The sequence below is a fragment of the Mobula birostris genome, chromosome 7, assembly GCF_030028105.1.
Source record: "Mobula birostris isolate sMobBir1 chromosome 7, sMobBir1.hap1, whole genome shotgun sequence".
Taxonomy (NCBI): Eukaryota; Metazoa; Chordata; class Chondrichthyes; order Myliobatiformes; family Myliobatidae; genus Mobula; species Mobula birostris.
In genome coordinates, this window is record NC_092376.1 from 70,832,836 (window position 1) to 70,858,622 (window position 25,787).

The following is a 25,787-nucleotide window of genomic DNA, read 5'->3' on the forward strand; positions in this document are numbered from 1 at the left end:
CCAGTTGTGTGTGTGCTAATAAATCATCCATAATAAATAAGTGCAAAATTAATGGGCAATTTAGTGAGCTGGAGACCAGCAGAGCCATGTGTTATATTCAACAGGATAATGTATTACATAAGTAATTCCACTGATTTTATCAAGTGCAAATTAAATCATTACACTATACATGAAAGGGGCAAAAATATAATAGTTCAGATTTGTTTTCGGTAAAAGTCATGTTGTTTTATTGTTCATTTATGATGTGAAGTGTGTTATCCATGTCAAAATCGTGGTCAAATGAATAGGAAGAATTACATTTTTAAGTATCGCTTTGCTTTTATTTCTTTATATGAAAGCATTTCATGTCACATAACATTCAAAAAATTAAATTTTACTCTCCCACTATCTGGCTATTTAGATCTGTGATTTGTGTTTGTGTGTGAAAGAAAGAAGAGAATTGGAGTGTCTTGTGATGCAGGTCACAGTTGAACATGGTCGAAGCTTAGGGTGACATACTAGAGAGCAACAGATAAACTGCCAGAGGAACGCAGTGAAGCAAGCAGCATCTGAGGGGACAGGGGGAAGGACTTGTTGACATTTTGAGTGATTGCCTATTTTGTTGTATATGGAATTCACGTCTCTAAACTACCCTCTGAACAAGTCAGCACCCCTCTCATTTGGTATGGAAGGGGATACTTAAAAAAAGCACTTTGACCTTAGCAGGATAATGGGGAATAACAAGAGAGTAAGCATACCTGAATTTTAAAAAGTAATGTTCTTTTCAGTAGGTTGAGTGACTAGGTGGAAGATGAAATGTACTTCAAGTTTATATTAGGCAGTAGAAGAGACTGCAGAATGGCGAGGGATTGAGAATTAAAGTGGTGTACAGCAAGAAGCTCAGGATCACTCCTGCAGACTGAGTGCTGCTGCTTTGCAAAGCGTCTGCATTTGCTAGAGCTAGCTACATCATTAATTAAGCTAAACACCAATGAATAGTTGGCCAGGTGTGTTCTGATCACGAGGTGGGAAAATTTGAAGGCAACCAATTAAAGTCCCAAACTCAACTTCTCGTGGCTCAGTTTGATATTTGCCAGAAAACTCAGCTTCATTTTTTGCAGATATGGACATGAGCTGCATTGCAGTGAGGAGCAGCAAGTGACTGCCCCTCATGTTTGACTGACTGGTTACCAAAGAAAAAGAAGATAAAGCTTTGAACTCATCCTTGTATCTTTTTCTTTGCCATCTGATAATCTCTTTACATCACAGCTTTTGGGTAGGGTGTCCTTTTCAAGAGTCTGATGTTGGGTATGTGAAGGACATGGCCTGCCCAGCGTAACTCAATGAGTATTACATCACTAAGGATGTCAATCCAGGAGAGCACATTGACATTGGCTTGCTTACTGTTCCAGTGAATTTGAGGATTTTGCAGCAATGGTGCTCTGTGGTATTTGTCCAGTGCCTAAGATGTCTATTGTAAGTAGTCTAGGCATCAGAACATTTATGAGGACAGTGATCACTGCCGCTTTGTAGATCACAAGTTTTGTAACAGATCTAAAGTCTTGATCATGAACCCTTTTCTTACTGAAGGCATTGGTGAATTCCAGCACTAATAAGTGACTCCTAAGTCATGAGCAACATTTTCCATGATCTCATCATGAATCTTGATTGTTGGTGCAAAATATGGTGTAGCTGAGGCAGGTTGGTTGAGTACATTGTTCTTACAAATATTGAGATTGAGGGCGATCATCCTGTTTGCTTTAGCACGAGTTGATAATGTTAGAGCTTTGCGTCGGGAGCACGTACAAATACAAGCATCATCTGCATATTGAAGCTCAACCATAGGGGTTTACTGATCTTGGTTCAATTTTCTGTTAGTTCTGAAGAAAAGCAACGCTCCCATGGAAGGTTTATTGGAGGTGAAGTACAACAATACAGCAAGGAAGATTAAGGAGAGTGTTGCTATGATGCTGGTCTTCATAGTGATTGACTATTACAGACTTCTTGCTTTGTATCGTGTGTTGTTTGCCAGCATGGAGCAAATAAATGTAAGAGGAGAGGAATATCTGCAGGTAGCTGAATTTGAGATGCATGATTCGCAGTCCCTCCCAATTGATGGAGTTAAAGGTTTTAATGAAGTTGAAATGTCACTTACAGTTTCTGGTGTTGCACAATGCATTTATCTTGGAGTTGCTGTACTGTGAAGATCATGTCCATTGTGTCTCTGAATAGAAGGAATCCACACTGTGAGAAGGCAGATTTTTCCTGTGACAGGCAGTAAGGAGAACTTTCTGTGGCTAACACAATCAGGCTCGTCTCCCTTCTTAAAGATGGTCACATCTGTGACATCTGTGAGGTCTTCTGTTATATCATCCTCTTCCAAGATACATATAGAACAAAAGTGGGTAAGATCCCAACAAGAGGATCTGCCTAGGTAGTGCTCACAGATCTACAGGGATCATGTTCAGTGTGGATTCTGTCCACTATACACCAACTACTGTACTTATTGGTAAGAGAAAGGCATTGATGACTCCTCTCTCCTTGATGAATTTATCTTTGTTTTTGGCTTGTGGGTGGGCAGATTAGGATGTGGATCAGTGGTTATTGTTGAAGAAGGTTGGCTCTTGGTAAGAGGTGATAGGCAACTTTTACAGCATATTAGGCTCTGATGGTGGAGTAGAAATTGTTTTGACCTAATCTTATTCTACAATCTGAATTCAGAACCACTGCAACATTGCCAAGTGAAGGATAGTTTATCAGAATAAGCAAAACATTCAGGATCACTGTATTCTCCAGTCTTCTCAAATATTTATTGTCAGCTTGAGGAATGTGAACAGAGGAATCGGTTGAAGAGGTCAGGTAAATGACACATTCTTAACCGAATGGAAGAAAATGAGATAAGAATCTGACATGAGGGCAAAACCAATGGTCCAGTTTCATAAATATCTACCATTTCCTTCTGTTTCCTGAGACAAAGAGTCTGCCAGGCTCACATTGTAATGTATCAGGCATAATGTACTGAAGTCCATGCTTTTCTACTTGAACAGGTTATCAGTGCAACTGCCTATCACAGTTTACAGGGAATCGATGTGAAACGGAAGTCACGGCTTGTTACCCAAACCCCTGTCAGAATGGGGGCTCCTGCAATCCAATAGGCAATGATTTTATCTGCAGCTGCACGGAAGGGTTTGTTGGTCTGATGTGAGTTTGTATACAATTTACTTCCTTACTGTTTAATACTGTACCCAGCATTTCATTCTGCCTCGTTGCCTGAGCTCTTGAGTCTGGGGTACAATTTAGTTTCGTAGTATTTGACAACAGCTGAAGGTCAGTAGCTGTTAATTGGATTTTAAAACATCTAACTGTTGGAAGAGCTCAGTGGGTCAGACAGCATCTATGGAGGGGAATGGCAGTCATCTATCTTTCTGATCAGATGAAGCCAGTATAAAGATATTAGGGTAAGAAGCGAAGCAAGAGAAGTAAGTGATGGTGGATTCAGATGACAATAGGTGATAGACTGATAGAGGAGGGAAGAGTGGGAAGTGATACAGAGCTTTGGAAAAAGTTTTTCAAGGCAGTGTATGTGGAGGCAACAAAAGCTGCAGATGATGAATCTGATGAAAAGGAAGGTGAAGCAGGGGCATGGATAAGGGAGGTGAGGAGAGCAGATAGGAACAATGGTGTTGAGAGTGTGTGGGTGAGAGTGGAAAGTAACAGATTGATATGGTGTCAGCATATGTAGAAGAAACTGGGTAGAACAGAAGGAAGGAAAAGAGGGTGAGCACGTTACCTAGAATTGGAGAATTCAATGTTCATGCTGTCAGGTTTGGACTGTCCACAATATGAGGTGCTATTCCTCTAGTTTGTATTTAATCATATCCTGGCAGTGAAGGAGGCTGGAAAAACCAGGTCAGTGTAGTAATTAATTGATCATTAGAAAAATAGAGATGCTTGCAAAAATATTGAAAATATATCATGGTGTAAACTTAGATATTGAGACCGTTGGATTGGCTGATTGTTAAGTTGGTTTATGGTATACGTAGTTCAAGTTGATATTACAGAGCGGGTTTATCACTAAATCAATTTATGAAGAATCGGTGAAAAATTATTTATTTTTATTCATCTCCAAATAACAAAAAAATTAGAAATATTCTGCAGCATTAAACAAGCTATCTGTACCATTATTATTGTTAACGAAAGATTTAATACGTGTTTTTTTTTCAAGTTTTGAGCCAACAAATTCTAAGCCTAAGATAACAATGGAAACGAACCTAAGTAAAAGAATCTCTAATAAATGCATTGGCTTAGCGTAACAGATAAAATAGCTTTTGCGCCTGACCTGAAAGTTGTTTCTTTTCCTACAGGTGTGAAGAAGACATTGATGAATGTGATATAGAGGAGTGTCAAAATGGAGGAACATGCTTAAATACATTGGGCTCATTTCAGTGCAATTGTACTTCAGGATTCATGGGCTTCTACTGTGATCTTAGGCCTATGGTCGTGCCCAATATACAACCTGGACATCCCTATATCGGAAAGGAGGAACTCATTGGAATAACCATTGTGTTATTAGTTCTAATGTTACTGGTAGTACTTTTTGCAATTTTCCGAAAGAAAGTCTTCAGGAAGCATACACGAAACAATGTTACCCTTGTACAGGACCCTGCAACGGCAGCACTACTTAATAAGCCTAATGGTATGCAGTTCAAAGTTATTAGGAATAATGGTGATAGCCGTAAGATCTATCAGGAAACTGGCGGCCCTCCTCAAGTGCCAGTCAGACCTATGGCTTATACTCCATATTTCCATGGTAACTCAAGGAACAATTTAGACAAAATGGATGGAATGGGGATAGAACACCAGGAAATGAGCACTTTCCACCCTGATTCTCCTCGACTACTGACTACACGTAGAGGTGTTGTTGTGTGCAGTGTCGCCCCAAATCTTCCATCGGTTACTCGATCTGTCTCTGACTGTGATTCGTTGAGAAAGAACACGTGGGATACAGAGAGAGATGGTAATGGATGTTATTTTGTCCTTGTTTATAGAAGATAAGATATCCTGCTTGTCTTATAGTTTTGTAGCTGTTTCTCCTTGTGTTTCCTTTCCTTTGTATCTCTCCTATCCTGAGAGCTCACTTCCACATTTCATTTAGAAGCCTGAAGCGAATGAATTACACAGCTCTGTAATTTTACTGTCACTTGTTCTGTGTAGCAATCAACAAGGGTCAAATGAGTTTAAGTAAGTCTGTTCTCTTTCTCAAGGTGATCTTCTTAAGGTGAAGTTTGCTAGTCAATTGGATTGTCATTTTTTACCCAAAAATGTTTATCTATGAATGTGGATACTTTGAAACTACAAATAGGATACTATTTTGTTAATTTCTTGGCTCTATTTAATCAGGTATGTTAAATATAACTTTAAATATGCACAGTATGCTGAAAATGAAAATGTTTTAAATCATAATTAGACAAACTCCAGTCCAAGATGTTTCTTGAAATACTATGCTCAGAATACAAATGTTTATTAAGGATGTAGTACAATAATGCTTATATTTTTCTGTAAATGTTAGCTTTTACAACTATAACTGATGATAGGATTGGAGACTCAAATGTGGAACTTTATAACTTAATATTATAATATTATTAAGAATCTGACACTTTGTATATGATTTTTCAACCTGTCTCTGCAATATTTACATACTTTTGCATTATACATTTATACAATATGTTAAAATGCAATTTCCTACATGAAAATTTAATTAGACATCCCTTGCTAGTAACTTTAGTAACTTGATTCCTTAACTATTGGACTCCTGAACCATCACTAACAGTATAACTCCTTGACCCTGTTATTTTATCACTTACTTTGCTCTTGTCACATGTAATTATTTTTCTACAATAAATATGTCTTTGATTCCGTACAATATAGTACAAAACCTACTTTTAAAAATGCTTTTTACCCAGGATTTTTGGATGAACTTAAACCTGTTAATCTGTTGAATTCAATACCTTAAAGCTATAAGAAATGCAGATTCAGTTGACACTTTCAAATGCCAGCTAAAAACTTATTTATTTAACTTTGCTTTTAACTAACGTCCTTTTGTCATTTGTTTTCAGGTTTGCACTTTATCCCATTGCAAAGCACTTTGAACTAAATCATTTGTATGAAAAAAACTCTATGATAAGATATTATAGTTATTAGAAAATACCTCTCTCATAAAGTTTCCTTATGTAGTACAAATTAATGAACCTGGATTTTAATCATTGGTGTCTTTCTTCTCTAAGTATACATTGCATATCCTGTGCACCTGATAAGTCAAAAATTCCAGGACTAGTTATATTTCCTGCAGTTAGGTATCCTTTCATTCTCACTTCTGATCGTACCTAAATCTGAAATCCAATCAGCGATGTGTAAAGAGATTTGTTTCTTCTGCTTTCTGAGTTTCCGAGTGCATTGACACTTTCTTGTTGGTAGAGAGTGAGAGACTCTGATCCTGGGACCTGCTATGTTGGCAGCCTTCAGTCACAGTGCTCATACTTGGTCTGGAGTTCTTGTTTTCTATGATGCTGCTCATGTCCAGATATTTACAACTTAATGTTAGCTTGCATATCATTGTGGAAAGTACTGAGTCATCCTAGTTCTAGTCGTTTCCAATTGGGAATGTTCCTCACTCATTCCCTTTGGTTCTCTCCTTCTCTGACTGCTTCTCTCTCAGGGCTGTTCCTCCTGCTCTGCAGATGATGAGAGGTTGTAACTAACAACCATCTCATTTGCTACACCCAGGTGAAAACCACAATACCCAAATCTCATCCACATTCCAAGCAGTAGCTTCTGTGGAACAGTAATCGGTGGTAGGGGAACTATTGTTTTCTTTGGCTAAAACTATGTGAATATTCATTCTCAAAGTTACAATTCTCTTCATCTGAATATTCTGAGTAAAGAAAAGTCATTATTTTCCCCAGTTGTTGCTACCTTCCATTATATTTTCAGTTGTAAAAGGGCAGTCCTTTCAGTGAACTTGGTAATTCATAATTTCATATGTCTTTCCTTCCAAGGTTCAGTTTGTATCTCTTGTAAAGTACTGTGCTGTATGTCTAAATAATAAAAAATAGAGAGATTTTACAGTAGAAGATATTCTCATGTAGAGATTGAACAGTCCAATTAGGCCAGGGGTCCACAAACTTTGTTACACCGCGGACTGGTTTAATATTGACAATATTCTTGCGGACCTGCTGACAGGGGTGGGGTTGCGTGTTAATCACAACCGGAATATAAGTGATAAGTTAACTATAAGTCACTTATAAGTGGCTAATACACTCAATTTCGTTTCTAAAGGGGTTTATCTAATGAATTTAGTATCAAACACACAGCGCATATTTTCCTCACATGAATATAGTGATAAGTCTATTATAAGTCACTTACAAGTCAATAGCATCATAACATTTTAAGTAACGTTTGGATATTAAACACACAGCGGTCCAGTCTATTCCACAATTTAGATTTTGTTGCATTCATTGCAGAAATCCCCGCTTAGCAGAGGTGTGATATTGGAAATGGAAGCAACGTTTTAAGTGCTTTCGTGGCTATCTCAGAATATTCAGCCTTGACTTTGATCCAGAATGCCGGCAGAGATGTTAATGTCAAACATATTTCTCAGCCCACTGTCATTTGCAAGCTTGAGGAGTTGATCTTCTTCCTGCGCTGACATGGATGATTCACCAGGGACATTCACAAATGGGTTATGGACCCATTCTTTTGCACGTCTTGGGTCATTTGCGGTTGGGAAGTAACGCTCAAATTTTGCCAACAGCAAAGATAGGTGATCGCGCACCAGCTGTGAGAAGGACGGTGCAGCCTCAGTCTCTCCCAAATTCCCAGCTAATGTTGGGAACATGTCAAATATGCCCCTGTCCACTTGCCGTCCCCACAGTTCCAGTTTGGCTGTAAAAGCAGACACTTTATCACCCAACTAGAAGACAGTTGTCATTCTCCCCTGAAGTGACAAACTGAGCTCATTGAGCAGGTTGAAGATGTCACACAGATAAGCGAGTTTTGCCATCCACTCCTTGTCATTGAAGTGTGCTGCCAGTGGTGACTGTTCTTCTGAAAGAAATCTCTGTAGCTGCTCTCTTATCTCAAAAACCCTGGCCAGGGCTCTCCCCCTTGATAGCCACCTGACTTCAGTGTGTAAGGGAAGGCATTTGTGCTCTGCATCCATTTTCTCGCAAAGCTGCTCAAACAGACGTAAGATAAGGGCTTTTGCTTTGATGTGATTGATAACTTCAACAACGTCACTCAAAACGCTGTTAAGAACAGGTGATATTTTTCGGTTAGACAGCATTTCCCTGTGTGGGACACAGTGTGTAGACTGGCATTCAGGAGCAACCTCTTTGACTCGGGTAGTGAAACCAGACAGCCGTCCAGTCATAGCTGCAGCCCCGTCTGTGCATATTCCAACACAGAATGACCAGTCCAGTTTGCCTGACATGTAGTCATTCAAAGACTTGAATAGTTCTGCCCCAGTTGTGTTAGTTGGCAGCGGCAGTGCACACAACATATCCTCGTGCACGTCATCTTGAAATGTATATCGCACATAAACCAGCAGTATTGCCTTGTTGTCCACATCGGTAGACTCATCGACCTGGATGGCATACCATGGTGACACGTTAAGCTGTTCCAACAGCTGTGCTTCGATGTCCTCCGCTATGTCATTGACTCTCCTTGAAACTGTGGTAGCTGAAAGAGAAACCTGTGCCACCTTGTTTGCTGCAGCTTCTCCCAACAGTTCACGGCATATGTCCTTGGCAGCAGGCAGAATCGATTCTTCACCAACAGTGGAAGGCTTCTTAGCCTTGGCATTATGGCTAGCCACTAAGTACGACGCTCTCAGAGCAGCAGCATTTGTGGAGGTGGTGGCTGTCAGCACTTGCTTCTGTCCCACTTGCTCACGTTTTTTCCGTTCAAAAAACTCAATGGGTCTGTCTTTAAGTGCAAGTTGCATGGACTCAAAGTGCTGAAGCAGTTTTGAGGGCTTCATTGCCTCATTAGACAGCTTGTCTCCACATATCACACACAGGCACACAGGGGGCTTGGTGCGTGCAAGTCACCGGTCGCAATAAAGCGATATTTTATGTACAACTTGTCGTATTTTCTGTTGAAGGAAGCTTTCTACTTTTTTGCAGTCTCGGCCTCAGCTGTCGCTGAGTTATCATCATCGTTAGGCATTTTATGTCCCCTACCATCTCTTCCAAAGAAACTCTCAAGCAACGTTTGTTTTTTACTCATTGAGTAGTTGTGGGCTAATGACCGACTGATGACTTCGCGTGCGTTCAAGTTCAACAGTGGGCGTGACAGGGAATGAGGAAAGGTGCAGCTGACTCATATTGCCAAATCATATCATTTCCTCGCGGCCCGGTAGCTCATGCTTTGCAGCCCGGTACCAGTCCGTGGCCCAGTGTCTGGGGACCACTGAATTAGGCCAAAACATTAGTATTTGTTACTTTAACATTGTATCATATTTCCTTAGTGAATAAAAGAAGGCTAACTTTGAGTAACACTTTTAGAAAGTGAAAAATTACTATTAGAATTCTAGAAAGCTTAAAGCATAAAGCATTATTGCCTTATTGCCCTACTTTACTGGTTTGGAGCAGGGCTTCCAACCTTTTTTATGCCATGGACCCCTGCCATTAACTGAGGGGTCCATGGCCCCAGGTTGGGAACCCCTGGTTTAGAGCATCAAAAGTCAACAGTAAATCTTACCCTGTTAGCGTCCTCTTCCTTTCTCTTCCCATATAATTCCATAGATTAGGACATCATAACCCTGACAGATGCTGCAAAAATCTTTCAGTTACACACATCATGGATAATATTATTGTCTAAAGCTACCAACCTGAAGAATTAACTCTGTGACTTCTCCTTTAATGGATGCTGCCTGACCTATTGGTTGTTTCCAGCATATTTCTGTTTAATGTGCAGATTCCCAGCATTTGCATTTCTTTATTCTTTTGGGAAATAAGCCGTGTCTGAGATTCTGCTGAATAAATTTGGGCTTGTATATTGCAACAATGATAGTATTTAATAAAACACTTGCAAATAAAATGTGCCCCATTTGTTGTTAGATAGATTCCTTTCAGTGCCAGAACTGCAGAGTACAACACAAGGAATGAATGAGCTATGCTAACTCCATATATATCTTATATCTTGCTGTAGGAAAGACAGACATTGTTGAGGATGCTGCAGGCTTCACAGCGAGTACAAAAGGCAGCAGTTCTGAAGTCCAATCCCTCAATTCCTTCCAGTCTGATTCATGCGACGATAATGGTAGGACAGTTTTATAACCTTCTTCATTTATTTTAATGCTCATTTCTAATTTGTTTTTTTTACGTCTATAAGGTTTGACAGAGAATAAAATGTTTTTATGATTTCTATACCTTCTGCAAATTACATATTGAAGAATTATGACTTCTTATAATATAATTGCTGGCCACATAAAAATGTAATGAACTCATGATATATACTTTTTGCAGCCTAGTGCATTTTAATGGTTGATTAGTTGTTGGCAAATAATTGAACTCACTAAGGTAAGACATGCCAGTGATAGGAAATAGGATACAGTTTCACTTCTCCAATTAATTGCATAGCCTCTTCCAGAGGTTCCAGGATAACTCTGAGGCAGAGTGAAACCTTTGGGTAGGAGCAGGTGGAGATTAGCAACCTCAAGAACATAATGACCAGGTTCCTGACAAATTCAATGAAAGAGCTGACATTGACAGTATTTCTTTTTCCTGCTATATCCAGTCAGACTGCATGGGTAACGGGGTCTCGGTCTGGTAGGTCTGTTGCTCCAGACCATATCTAGTCATTGGATATCAGGGTGGAAGGTTTGGGTGTGGGGTTGGAAAAGGGGTAATAAGGAGATGGAGATGAACATGAGTTGTTCAGATAATGGGATGGGTGCTGACATCAGATATAAAGGGTGATGGAATTAGACTGATCATGGGGCAAATGGGTAGACTGGGAGACAGAATTACTCTCGGTGGAGATGCACTTAATTCTTTGATCTAGTTGCTTCTGCCCTTCTTTCAGTTGCAAGGTTTCTTTACCAATATTAAGCATAAGACAGAGCTGGAAAATAAGGTTATTTAAATTTAGGATATACAGTATTTACCCTGTATTAAAACATGGTATGCGTATGATGGAGGAAGATTGGTCATAGTGCTTCATTTATATTTTTATCACTCTTCAACATGGGCATCACAGGCAAGGTCACCAATATCTATTCCTGTCTGTGCCAGGAAGGTGGATGCAAGCCACCTTCTATTTCATACCTTTGAGGACTTTTTAGGTTGCTTCAGATGGAAGACAAGTTTTGTTACTTTGGTACTGACATTACAAGACCCAATAAGGCTAGCTAGCAAGACATAATGAACTGCTTAAACTGATTTGCACAGCTTCTTGGAAATGGTGAATCATTTTTGGATTTGCAGACTATTTTTATGCTGAATTTGTATCCTGTGGGCAACAGATTCCATCTCTGCTTATTATAACATTGCCACAAGGTTGCGCTTTACACACTATTGTTTGTTGTTTACTTTGTGAAGACATTTAAAATTATTATGATTTTTATAACTCAGGAAAAAACAAGTGCATGAGATAAAAATTCAGCTGAAGCACCTGAGGCTTAGAAAATATTTTGTGTTATCCATGTGCAAGATCTTCAAATAATGTAAATATATTTTCATAATTTCTTCCTATTACATTGATGCAGTAAAATAAACTTCACTACAGTAACAATATTTTTTTCTATACGCCTTTCATAAACCACAATATCTAAGGAGGCTTCTTTACCAACTTTTTTAATTTCAAAATTACTCTTTACAGCAAATACAATCAGTATACATTTACTGCTACTTTCATTATACCATCAATTCAAAACACTTTCACAATACATGAATGCCACTTATGTTTCCTCTTCAAACAGTGATCCACAAAGAATTTGGAAGGGTGTAACTCAAAGCCCACCCTTTTAGTGTTCTGTGGTGGCAGGGCCAAGACTTGTGGACCTTCCTTTTGTGAAGGCTATACCAAGCTTCAGTGCATCCTACAATATGTATTCCAGGTTGGAATGTGCTACTTGAGAGTATTTACTTGCAGCCATCTCCTTACCCTGGAAAACCAACATGTCTCATGCGGACCAACGTACATTCTTCACTTTCAGCAGTAGTTGATAGTTGTCTCTAGGAATGCAGTCATCTGTTACGCAGTTGCTCAGGAAGAACCTCAGTGGGATAACTGCATCTTTTTCCAAACCTTCTTGGCAAAAGCACAGTTCATGAGGAAGAGGATGGTTGTCTCATCTGCTCCACAGAAATATGTTTCAGTAAACAACTTGAGCTTTTACAACAGCCACTTCTTTATTCTGTGTTTTTTCCCCACATCACAAACATCATGAACTGTTTCCAAGAAAGTAATCAATACACAAGCCTCACTAGCAAACCTGTGACACCAATGAATGAGTGTTTTATAGTACTGTGCCTTTATGATGGCTCCCCTTCTCTTTGAATTTACATTGCACCATATTTCAGAATATTCTCAATGTCCCATTCAATTTAATCATAGGAGCCTTTCAATACAAGGCGTTGAACGACATATGAACATTGACAGAAAAGCTCGAGAAAAATCCTGCTGTTTTGAATTTTGCCAAAAGCCGTTCAGTTAGCTGGTAGACTGTTCATTGCATTCAGTGCTGGTGTGAGGAGGAGCACTTCTGATCATTCATATCTACCTGAACAAAATCCCCATCTTAATTTGAGAAGTTAATGCGACAGTTGTCCATTTGCTCTTCCCAGTCTGCTTTACCATTCAGTAAGATCACAAAATGTGCTCAGGTGGTATGTGTTATGTACATTATAAACATGGGTGCAAGTGTTTTTTTCCAATGGAATTTCTTATCTATTGTTTTTATTCACATTTTTTATAACCTCAAAGCATCCCTCAATGCTTTACTTAGTAAACTGCTTTTGTGATAGGGCCTCTGTTGAAATCAGCTAAGCAAATCTTAGATTCATAAAATCTGCTTTACCATATGCCAAACTCTTAACATGTGAATTTGAAGTTCAGATTTTCCATTGTTTAGAATTTAGTTTTAGAATGGCATGATTGGAACGGCTCTGACCGCAGCCTTAAGCACGTTGAAATTTATTCCTTACTTCGGCTGTGTCAATTTTAGATACTGAACGAAAAATCCCTGTCTGTTTATGATATAAGTATTAAATCTGCTCCAATTCCTAATCTCTGCAGGGGTTTGGTATAACCTAGTGACTTGCTTTTTGATTTAGAAGGCTGTTAAAAATCAATGTGGGCTAAGGATCTACATTCACACATCAGCTAAACTGGATATGGAGAACAGGTTTATAAGCGAGAGTCCAGTGTACTTCATAGTCACCAAGCTGTGATATTAGGTTTTTTTTTAATTAGTTAAGTAAGCAATTTTAAATTCCCTAACTTCCATAATGGGAATTAAACTAATTTACCAAATCAGTTTTCAGGACCAGTGGTTTAACCACTGCTACAATTACCAACAGGATTGTAGAGATGGCAGTGTTTACGGGGGAGGGGGGGATGTCATGATGAGGAGGAATTTTAAAGCAAGAATGAGAATTTTAAGATTTTCAGCCTTGCTGAATTGGAAATCTGCAAACACCAAGTGATCAGAAACTGAGTGGGGTGGGGAGCAGGGAGAAAAAATCATTGAAGCAACACACATCAAATTTGCTGATGAACGCAGCAGGCCAGGCAGCACCTCTAGGAAGAGGTACAGTCGACGTTTCGGGCCGAGACCCTTCGTCAGGACTAACTGAAGGAAGAGCTAGTAAGAGATTTGAGAGGGGGAGGGGAGATCCAAAATGATAGGAGAAGACAGGAGGGGGAGGGATGGAGCCAAGAGCTGGACAGGTGATTGGCAAAAGGGGATACGAGAGGATCATGGGACAGGAGGCCCAGGGAGAGGGAAAAGGGGGAGGGGCGAAAACCTAGAGGATGGGCAAGGGGTATAGTCAGAGGGACAGAGGGAGAAAAAAGGAGAGACAGAGAGAGAAAGAATGTGTGTATATAAATAAATAACGGATGGGGTACGAGGGGGAGGTGGGGCATTAGCGGAAGTTAGAGAAGTCAGTGTTCATGCCATCAGGCTGGAGGCTACCCAGATGGAATATAAGGTGTTGTTCTTCCAACCTGAGTGTGGCTTCATCTTTACAGTAGAGGAGGCCGTGGACAGACATATCAGAATGGGATGTGGAATTAAAATGTGTGGCCACTGGGAGATCCTGCTTTCTCTGGTGGACAGAGCATAGGTGTTCAGCAAAACTATCTCCCAGTCTGTGTCAGGTCCCGCCAATATATAGGAGGCCACATCGGGAGCACCGGATGCAGTATATCACCCCAGCCGACTCACAGGTGAAGTGTCGCCTCACCTGGAAGGACTGTCTGGGGCCCTGAATGGTGGTAAGGGAGGAAGTGTAAGGGCATGTGTAGCACTTGTTCCACTTACAAGGATAAGTGCCAGGAGGGAGATCAGCGGGGAGGGATGGGGGGGACGAATGGACAAGGGAGTCGCGTAGGGAGCGATCCCTGCGGAAAGCTGGGGGGGGGGAGGGAAAGATGTGCTTAGTGGTGGGATCCCGTTGGAGGTGGCAGAAGTTACGGAGAATAATATGTTGGACCCGGAGGCTGGTGGGGTGATAGATGAGGACCAGGGGAACCCTATTCCTAGTGGGGTGGCGGGAGGATGGAGTGAGAGCAGATGTGCGTGAAATGGGGGAGATGCGTTTGAGAGCAGAGTTGATGGTGGAGGAAGGGAAGCCCCTTTCTTTAAAAAGGGAGGTCATCTCTCTCGTCCTGGAATGAAAAGCCTCCTCCTGAGAGCAGATGCGGCGGAGACGGAGGAATTGCGAGAAGGGGATGGCATTTTTGCAAGAGACAGGGTGAGAAGAGGAATAATCCAGATAGCTGTGAGAGTCAGTAGGCTTATAGTAGACATCAGTAGATAAGCTGTCTCCAGAGATAGAGACAGAAAAATCATTGAAGGCAACTTTGCAGATCAGCAGGACAATTAAAAATGCTAAAAAAAAACTGATTTCTATCCGTCGAGTTAAATGTAGTGAAATTTTGTAAACTTGAAAATGACTTCAGACAGGCTTAATTTAAAACATTAGGCATGGTTTTGCTGAATTATCTTCTGGAAATCTGTGCACTGATTGGCTTGGACTTTTCCAAGTGTTTGGAACATTTATCTGTTCTCATTATAAGTGATTGGACTAATTTCTTGTCTTACCACAAATTTATTATCTTGGATACTGTCAGGAATTTGATTAGAACCGTCACGTTTAGTCATTGAAATTGCAATAAATTCCAGGCTTGATGTGTGTGTGCTGTCAAACACAAACATCCAGACCTTGGGGACTAATGAAAAAAGTCAAAGCCATCATGCTGCTGGATGGACCAACCTGGCCCAGGATCAGATTCCCCAATATTGCAATGGCTTATAAGCCTAGAAGATAGGTAAAATGAAAGTATTTATGAAATAAATTATGTACATTAATTTAGTTTAATTTTATTTTTAAATTGTTTTAAGTGCCTTTAACAGTCCAAAACATGAAACTATCTTATTAGTTCACCCTTCGTAGCTAGCTTCCCCGAACATGGGTAGCTTTCTGCAGAGTTTCAGGGACAGCTAAGCAACACACACAAAATGCTGGAGGAACTCAGCAGGCCAGGCAGCATCTATGGAAAAGAATACAGTCGACGTTTCGGGCCGAGACCCTTTGGCTCGTTGCTGTACCCCATCTGGTTCTATTGCTGCTCGGACCACACTATGGTCCTCAGGGAAGTAGAGGGCTAGTCCAGACGTGGACAGACAACGTAATTCCAGGTGTGAGGTTATGACAAAGCTAGTCAGGGAAACCGGGCCAGCAAGATCCAGTGCACTCTGCCTTTGGAATATTTCATGTAGGAACGAAATTCAGCCCCCTCTAGCCTCTTGCATCGTTTAATTAGATCCTGACTATTCTGTATCACAATTCTATTTACCTGCCTTAGTTCCCTAAAACTACTTAAAAGAAAAGTGGCGTGGTAGTGTAGTGGTTAGCACAATGCACTCCAGTACAAGCGATCTGGGTTCAATTCCCACCATTGCCTGTAAGGAGTTTGTACATTCTCCCTGTGACCACGTGGGTTTCCTCTGGGTGCTCTGGTTTCCTCCCACAGTTGAAAGATGTACCGGATGGTCGGTTAATTGGTCTTTGTAAATGGTCTCATGATTAGGACAGGGTTAAATTGGGGGGAGGGGGGTTGCTGGCTGGCATGGCTCAAAGGGCCTACTCTGTGCTGTATCCCAATGAAATAAAAGAAAAAAAGGTCAATATCATATTGATATATTCAATTCATCTGACTTCAATAGCTTTGAGAAACTTGTGCCTGATTTCTTCTACTCTTTGTATAAAAAGTATTTCTGGTATTGCTCGTGACAGGCTGAGTTGTGACTATAAGTAGAGCTGTTAGAATTGGGTGCCGTTAAAGTATGTGGTCAGTAGGGTCAGTGATCAGCATGTTTTAAAATTTGTTACACAGTTAGCCAACATGTACAGGAAATTGATTTTGCATTGCCTTCCTCTGGGTGGTATGGACAACCACATGCTATAAAGCCTCTAGTTCCCCATCCCCTCCTTTCTTCGCCAAATACCGTCAGCCATCAGGCATTCCCATAGAGCTAACCTCCAGTACTTGACTCAAGGTATGAAAGGGGAGAGTCTGGGAGGGGGGAGGGGGGAGAGAGAGAAGCTGACAGCCGACATGTAACATAACCAACTTCATCACAATGGTCTACCCAGCTGATAATTAGAGTCCAAGGTAATTTGGGTTGCTGATAAATTTTAGAGCTGGCATTAATCCCACAGGAATTTATGAAAATTTAAATATTATCACTACACATTATTAAGACCAAGGATTTCCCATTGGACTATTCAAAATTAAAGTCCAAGCATTTTCTTGTGAACAGTATTGTTGTTTAAAGGTGCAGTTAAAACCACAATCAATTGACAGTTAACTTGATAGGGACTTAATTTTGTTTGTTGTTCAAGTCTCGCCCCACAGAAGAATTGTTAACTCTGCCCATCCTATAAATTTCTTAATCAGTTTAATCATTTCAATATAGATCATTACTGAATAATTTATTCTTAAGGGAATACTAGCTTAATTCAATTAGTTTCAGCACCTTCTGAGGCAAATGCAGCAACTGGAAGCCAAGAGAACACCTCTATTGTCTCAGAAAATGGGAGAGCTCCAGGTAAAGCTGACGCATAAGGCCCTAAGGCAACTACCATCCTCCCAGCTAATGTATGGTTACTGGAAAAAAAATTGAAGACCTTAGAGTAATCTTCATTACCAGAGGGACATCAGGGACTGTTGTGTAATCTGCTTCACAGAGACATGGCTCAGCCCCAGCATTCCATACATACCTCTCCGACCCAAGGGGTTTATCTTTCACTATGTGGTCCAGACGGTGGGATTAGGTAGAGGCAGAGGCAATGTCGTTTGCTTCATTATTAACTCATCATGATACACAAATGTCCATTCTATCTGCTAAGTGAGTTCTCTGCCACATTCTGGGGGTTGCAATATACATTCCACCCCTGGAAGAAGTCAAGCTTGCACTGGAGGAGCTGACCACTGTGATCAGTGGTCAGGACAGGCACCCTGATGCCTCCCAATCACTGCAGGTGACTTCAACTATGCCAGCTTAAAGAAGTTGCTGATAAACTACCTCTAATATGTCATCTGTGGAACCACTTGATCACTGTAACACCACCATAAGGAATGCTTCATCCTTCAAGAAGGTGAACCCTCACAAGGCTTCAGGCCCCAATGATATACCTGGCGAGGTATTGAAAACCTGTGCTGACCAACTGGTTGGAGTGTTCAAGGACGTATCCACCCTCTCACTGCTACAGTCTAAGGTTCTCACCTGATTCAAAGGGGCAGCATTCATACCATTGCCCAAGAATAACTGTGAGCTGCCTCAGCAACTGCCGGCCAGTAGCACTCTTGTTGATGACACCACTGTTGTTGGCACAATCTCAGATGGCGACAAGGAGTCATACAGGAGTGATATAGATCGGCTGATTAGTGGTGTCACAACAACAACCTTGAACAATATAAGCAAGCTCAAGGAATTGATTGTAAACTTCAGGAAGAAGCTGGGAGAACACACACCAGTCCTGGTTGAAGGGTCAGTGATGGAAAGGGTGAGCAGCTTTAAATTCCTGGGTGGCAATGTATCAGAAGGTCTTACTTGGGCCTAACACATTGATACAAATATGAAGAAAACTCACCAGTGGATCTATTTCATTAGGAGCTTGAGGAGATTTGGTATGTAAGCCAAATCTCCTCAAGCTCCTAATAGATGGACATTGAAGAGGATTCTGAATGGTTGCATTAGAGCCTGGTATAGAGCTTTCAATGCACAGGGTTGCAAGAGGCCGCGGAGGGTTGTAGACTCAACCAGCTCCATCACAACAGGCACGACCTTCCTTACCATCAAGGACATTTTGTGAGGCAATGCCTCAAGAAAAGAAAGATTAGCTTTATTTTTCAGATGTACATCAAAACATGCAGTGAAATGTGTCATTTGCATCAAATCTGATCAGTGAGGATGGTGCTGGGCAGCCCGCAAGAAGTGTTCCCAGACTTCCATTGGCTGCCTAGTATTCCACAACTGACCTACCCTACTAATAGCCCTTTGGAACGTGGGAAGAAACCAGAGCACCTGGAGGAAACCCACCTGGAGGAAACGAGGGCACCTGGAGGAGACCATACAAATTCCACACAGACAGTGGCAGGAACGGAACCCAGATCTTACAGCTGGGACTGTAAGTTGCTGTGCTAAATGCTTTGCTACCATGCCACCGAAGAAGAGCATCCATTGTTAAGGACATTCCTCCTTCTCCTTACCACCATCAGGGATGAGTTTGCAGGAGCCAGAAAACCCACATTCCACGATTCAGAAGCACCTTCTTGCCCTCTGCCATCAACTTTCTGAACAGTCCACGAACACACCTCATTACTTCTTTCTTTTTGCACTGTTAATTTTATCATTTATAGTCATTTTTATGTCTTTGCACTGCTGCCATAAAACAAATTTCACATCATGTACGACAGAATAATTGTGATTGCCTTGCACTTAGTCAGTCTCCTTTCTGTTAGTTTCTAGCTGCAAATCCCCTTATCTCTATAATTCTTATGGACTTACTGATGCAAGACTAAATTCATATTGATGCAAAGTCTTGATTTAGGGCTTCTGCCCAAAAAGTGCCTTTTCCTCCCACAGATGCTGCTTGACCAGTCAAATCCTCCAGTAGATTACTTGTTTCTCCAGATTTGAGCTTCTTCCTGCAGTGTCTTCTGACTCTAAAATTATATTTTAATGTTTTCACAGTGGTCGCTTGCAGCTTATCGGGAAGTGTTCAATATTAAAGGGTTTGTTCAGAACGTTGAGCAAAGTTGCGAATGTAGGACACGACTGTGCTCATGAAGGTCCAGCAGGTCCATAGGGAAGCACTGGCTGGCTGCTGTGCACATGTGTTGCTTTTTAAAACTTCTGCAGAGTTGGGGTACAGAGCATTCAGAAGGGGGTCTGTAATGAGGGCAAAAAAAACAATTTGCATCTGACTCTGATGTTGCTGCTATGCCCAGCAATGATAGAGCCACTTTCATTAGCTATTTTTCTCACTTTAATGAATATTGATGTTTTGATTTATGTACTACCTGAAACCTAGCTGATAGCTCACAGCCTCATCTGCTTCACTGAGGGGCAGCAGTGACAATGCTTTGTGGTTGTTTGGAGCCGTTCTGCTGCGAAAAGCTAATGTTCCAGGGCCAGTGTTCTTTCCCATTTTGCATGCACAGTATGTTATAATTAATTTAAAAAATGTTCTTTCTATATGGTAGGCTCCAAATGGGAATTATAGTAGGGGGCTTTGGAACATATTCACCCTCAAGTGATGGATGAGGGAAGAGGTAGTTTTTGGACATGAATACCTGATGGCCAACTGTTGGTGGTCCCAGGAATATAGAAGAGTTAAATAGAAACTTCCCTTATGGATGAACAACTGATCCTGATGGAATCTTCATTAACTAACTCTTTAGCAATTGCTTAGACGAATGAACGGTCCCTTTAGGAAATCCAGGAGCAGACCTTCATACTCTTGGAAAGGCCTGCACTACAGTTAAGGTCCATACCATTCAATATCTAAAAATTCAGGGTAAAGTATTGAGAATGACTACATAAAACATCTCACTTCACCAATGTCACTCAAACCAGCCCAACAGGTCGTGAGCATCCATTTACCTGGAGCACTGCACTGACAGAAATTTGCTTAAGCTTGATACGCACATGTTGCACCCAAATACACTAAAAATAAATCCTGTTGCATCACATTTAAAATTGTTACACAACTTGATAGAATGTGTTACCAGCAGCAGATAAACTGACAATGGGAGCAGTTGTGAAGAAATAAGAAATGGGAGATAATAGAAGCAGGTAGCTGCATTGAAGAGATTTTTTTAAAATAATGGAATAGGAAATTACCCAGGCTTTTTAGTTTGGTGAATGGTCAAACGCTGTCCTGGTGCAGTCACTCTTATGTGGCCACCAGAATTCAGCTGTCTGGTTGTCATACCAAAACTGGGATAAGGTCTGGAACTGAATACAATTGGCAAAACCCAAACTGGGTCGTGATCATGGAGGAATAATCTGCTGGTCTGGCACTACAGTAGTGTCATGTGTGCCAGATGAATAGAGTTTTATTGTTGCTGTAGTTGGGAGCAGTGGGGAAGGGAGGGGGTTACATATCTGTTTCTTTCCTATCACTCACTCCAATTCTTTTTAATCTTCTGAGTCGGTGTCAATCCTCACCACTCATCTTTACCTCATCTTTAATCATCAGGGGATAATTATTGTTGTAAACTTGCCTCTCTGATCATCCACAATGGCTTTCAGATTGATCTCACTGCACCATGTGTACAAGTCTTCGTGCTAACGGACAACTGCACTAGCTTTTTCTAAAGTGTACTTTGTGAGCTTAATGTTGGAATATACTGTATGCCTAGGGATTAGGTATTAGATTAAATTACAACACACAGTGCATGATAAAAGTTGTGCAAAGCCATAGAATTTCTGGACCATTTTGTCTCTATTTTAACTGTGAACTTAATTGAAATATTCTAAAGGAAATTATTGTACTATATCAGGTTCTTTCAGATGTTCACCTGCAATATAATTGCCTTTGCCTTTTGGATATTTGACATTTCATATCAATTAAATGAGAAATCAATCTAAAACTGCTTACTAACATTATCCTGGTCTCCATTGCTCCTTTTCCAATCTTGCCCTATTCTTACCCTACCCTAAAAGCTTCTGTAGTGACTGTTATACGCCTGGTTAATGATGATGCGGTTGACGCAATTGAGAATGAAGGTATTTAATTTGCTCTCATCTCTCTTTTCTTATGCAAAAATAATGTTTGCGATAGTAGAGACAAGCAGAATACCTCACATTTTTAAAAAATCCATTTGATACTTTGTTTAAGTAATGCTTTAAAATTGTGAAAAATATCTGACTTCAATTAAAATATTAACATCAATATGTCATAATTAACTGAGCTATTTTAATTTTATTGATTTTTCTGAAGAACAAAGAACAGGATTCATGATTTATTCACTGCATGGTCTTGAACCTGAAGTTGCATGCTGGAATGTTAGCCTTTTGTATCCAATGCCATTCATAAAATCCACTTTCAGGCTTGTACACAACATCCTTCTCCCTGTCCATTGAGGATGAGCAGTTTCTTTGATCTTTGTCAAATCCAGATTTAAGGTTCACCTTACATTTCCTGAATCCCTAAGGATGCCTTCATCCCATAATACTGCTCCACTTAGCTCCTGTTCCAGATCACCTACTCCTTTGATAGTGTTGATACCAAAAGAGGGCAGTTATTTTCAGTTCTGAAGAAGGGTCTTGGCCCGAAACGTCGACTGTTTATTCATTTCCATAGATGCTGCCTGACCTGCTGAGATCCTCCAGCATTTTGTCTGTTTTGCTTTAGTTATTTTCAGTGTCTTGGCCAATAATAATAAGAACTGAATCAATGTAAAAAGATTATCTAGTTATTATCTCACTTAGTGCAAATTGGTTGTTAAGTTTCCTATGTTACACCCATACTTCAAAAAGTACTTTTGGGGTGTAGATCACTTTGGCATGACCAGGAGTAATAAAGGAAATATAGAAAGTAACGGAGAGATACAGAAACATGCTCTGAGACCCACTGAGTCTGCACTGACCATCACCCCCATTTTTGCACCAATCCTACCCAAGTCCATTTTTTTCTCCCCTTCTATGCAAAGGAAGATCTTTCTTTCTTTCTATATTTGATTATTGGATTACACTCAACCTGTTTTTCACCTACTGGCCATGTGAACTTGAGCTCAATTGAAATATTGCTGCTAAGTTGCAGTGATCATCACCATCATGTTTCCTAATCTGCCGAGGTCCCAGTATGGCCAGGGGTCTGTATTAAAATTCAAATCCTTATTTCCATGTCCCTCCATGGAATAGGCCGTCCACATCTCTAAAACCTTCTCCAATTCTACAAACCTTTTTTTTTTCTTTGCACTCCTCCAATTCTGGCTCTGTATTGAAACTCAGTTTTCTTCACTTCATTATTAACATCAGTCTCTAGTGCCCTATCATTTTAATTTCAATCCTAAATCTTTCCACCTTCCTACCTCTCCACCTCTTCCTATCCTTTAAAGGTGCTCTTTAAAATTATCATCTAGAATATTTCTTTTTTATGTGAGCTGCTGCAGATTTGTGTTTTTCAATTCTGCTGAAATGTATCTTGGGATAATTTGCAATACTATTAGTGCAGTAAAATCTAAGTTGTATTTGATGTTTTTATGGGAGACATTTTTTCTGCCATTCTCCTGGTTCTTCAGTGTATTTATTAATGCCTGCTAACATACAATAAAGCACAAGTATTTTATGTTGATGTACTGAAATCATTAAGTATTTTTAGGACATCAGATAACATAAAAGGAACCCTTCACCCTACTCTGCCTGACTTGGCTCTTTTCAACAGCTTTCCTATTAATGCCACTCCCATAATCATTTTAATTTTACTTCACTGCTATAGTAGCATTCAATATTCAATAAAATTTTATTTATTTAGAAATACAGCACAGAATAGGTCCTTCCAGCCCTTTGAACCACACCACCCAGCAGCCCCCGATTAATCCTAGCCTAATCACAGGACAATTTACAATGACCAATTAACCTACTAACTGATATGTCTTTGGACTGTGGAACGAAACTTGAGGACCTGGAGAAAACCTACGGGGAATGTCATGAGATGCAATGTAATTCTTTACTAATTCAATCTTAGTGATCATTAACATTGCCTTAAAGTGGCTAAGTGAATTTCAGGCAACTTAACTGCACTGATATATAGAAGTATTTGATTTAAACAATTGATCATTATGAGTAATATACTTGGAGTGTTCTTCCAGAATGTTTGGCACCTAGAGTGAACAGATCAATGTAAGTCTTGCTTCACTGAAGTGTTTTTAATATGGACAGGTTTTTTGAACCTTTTATGAATACTGAAATGCTTAAGCAGATTTTTTTATTCAAAATAATTATGAAATAAGAAAGCATGCTGTTCCACCACACTTAAAGACATGCAGCATAAAAATTTCTGTTATACACTAAATTTTGATCGAACAAACAAAATACAGTTTATATTTTAACCTTGCGGAAAATGTGGCATAAATAAGTTAGATGTTTCAAATGAAAAATAAAATAAAATATGTATGCATCAGTGCCAACAATGAATTATTGGTTCCAGTTTCCCTGGATCTCGCACTTGCATAACTGACGTATTATGGATCTCTTCATGTCGCATTGTATTAATGTAAGACCTGTCAGTTGCCCTAAATCCTATTAATTGGAATATTGGGTTCTGGATATGTATAATTTATTATTACATCATTTGCTGAGGTTGATCTATTAAAGGGTGTCAATTAACAACATTAATACAAAGTACAAATCTATGTTCATGATTCATATTGTAGTAGAATTAGATTGAAGATTATAAATTCTCATCTGCTCTGTAATAGATCCATTATTTAAATTTTTAAAGAATTCTTACATAAAGATAGCAAAACAAATAGGAACACCATACTCCTTACATTTGGTCTAAGTACATGAATAATGGTTTACTGTGCTGTCTTTTATAGCTATTGCAGTGTCTACTGGCTGTATTATAGTGATGAATTGAGTTTTATTTTTCACCACTCACTTGTTTTTCACTTTCCACCTAGCAGTGTCCCTTATGGAGGAGGGGCAGAACTACAACAGAGGTGACTCCCAGACATTTGCATTCTGGTTGTTAATGCACCCCATTTCTTCTGTGTTAAATAACATTTGCCTTGTTTTATGCATGCTCACAGCATAAACTGTGAGGCTTGTCATTATGCCTCACGGAGCAAGAATACAAAATTATCTGCAAAGGCATGGATTTGCATTTGAATACTGTACTGTTTTTGTTGACCTTCGGGCTGAACTCCTTTTATTGGAATTATGTATTTCAACCTTTTAGTTAATTTACATCAGTCTGCAGCTATTTAAACGGGAAAGTGATGTCTTTAATACTAAGCTGAAAAAACTTCTTTAAAAATTATGGATTTAAGCATCAGTTATCACTACTCTTATTAAAAGTGTGTAACTGAATTGATTAAATGAAATGCATGATTCAACAGTAAACTAGTTCAGCTATATTTTATCAGTACTCAGCTGATTTGAATATGCATGCTGATTTTGGTTGGCCTTTGCATGAGCTTGACTGAAATCACAGTGCTGTAAGTGTCTTTATTCTGTATATGGAACCACAAATACTGTACATACTGTAAAAATATATTTCTGGTAATAGCCTGCTCAGAAGGATAATAAAGAAGTAACAATACCATATCCTCTATATTTGATAGACAATAAATCATATTTGATCATTTATTTGTACATTTCGCAAAATATAATTCCCGTACGATTTACACAGTGGTTACGATGCATATATTAGTTGACGAAGTTTCAACAGAGAGACATAGACATTTTCATTATGAGAAACTGCAATGTGAAAGCATCCTTTTGATCATCAGATATCCAAAAATGCTGTGAATGGATTGTAACACATCAGAAAATTCCTTGGGATAACCAAATCTATGAGTAAAGATGTGCAAAATATACTGTAAAGCATATCATGTTTTATTTTAAATCCAATATTGTGTTCAAGTTTATTGTCATCCAACAACCAAACCAAAGCAAACAACATTCCTCTGGACCACACTGTACCCACAATGCATATACCATATACAGCACATAAAGCAGAATATTATCACAAGTAAGTTAATAAAATACTCAAAATGCCTGTGAAGTGCACAGCACAGGTAAGCAGCTCGTTATCCTAGTAATGAGACCTCAGTGGTGCCAGGATATTCATTTGTCTCACAATCTGGGGGAAGGATCTATCACCAAGTCTGGCAATCCTAATCCTGATGCTTCACATTGTGGGATGGGTGGTAGGGATCCTCAACAATGCATCGAGCCCTTCCTATACAATAGTCCTGATAAATGTCACAAATGGGGGGGTGGGGGAGTTGTATGTTTCTACTGTTATCCAACAGGATTAATCAAAGCAGTGAATCAA

At 39.8% G+C, this 25,787-nt stretch overlaps 1 protein-coding gene across 3 annotated transcripts in view; it reads left to right on the forward strand.

Moving 5' to 3' along the window:
* The window catches only part of fat3a (FAT atypical cadherin 3a), a 728,759-nt gene that overhangs the window by 699,727 nt on the left and 3,245 nt on the right, over window positions 1-25,787 (forward strand). The window contains exons 24-28 of one of the 3 annotated variants that reach the window (XM_072263367.1): window positions 3,027-3,180; window positions 4,344-4,996; window positions 10,189-10,299; window positions 21,446-21,508; window positions 24,409-24,447. In XM_072263367.1, the coding sequence (XP_072119468.1) occupies window positions 3,027-3,180; window positions 4,344-4,996; window positions 10,189-10,299; window positions 21,446-21,508; window positions 24,409-24,447 (1,020 nt within the window). Of the gene's footprint in view, window positions 1-3,026; window positions 3,181-4,343; window positions 4,997-10,188; window positions 10,300-21,445; window positions 21,509-24,408; window positions 24,448-25,787 lie in introns of those variants that run through there. The other 2 variants (XM_072263369.1, XM_072263370.1) reach the window with 2 other exon arrangements.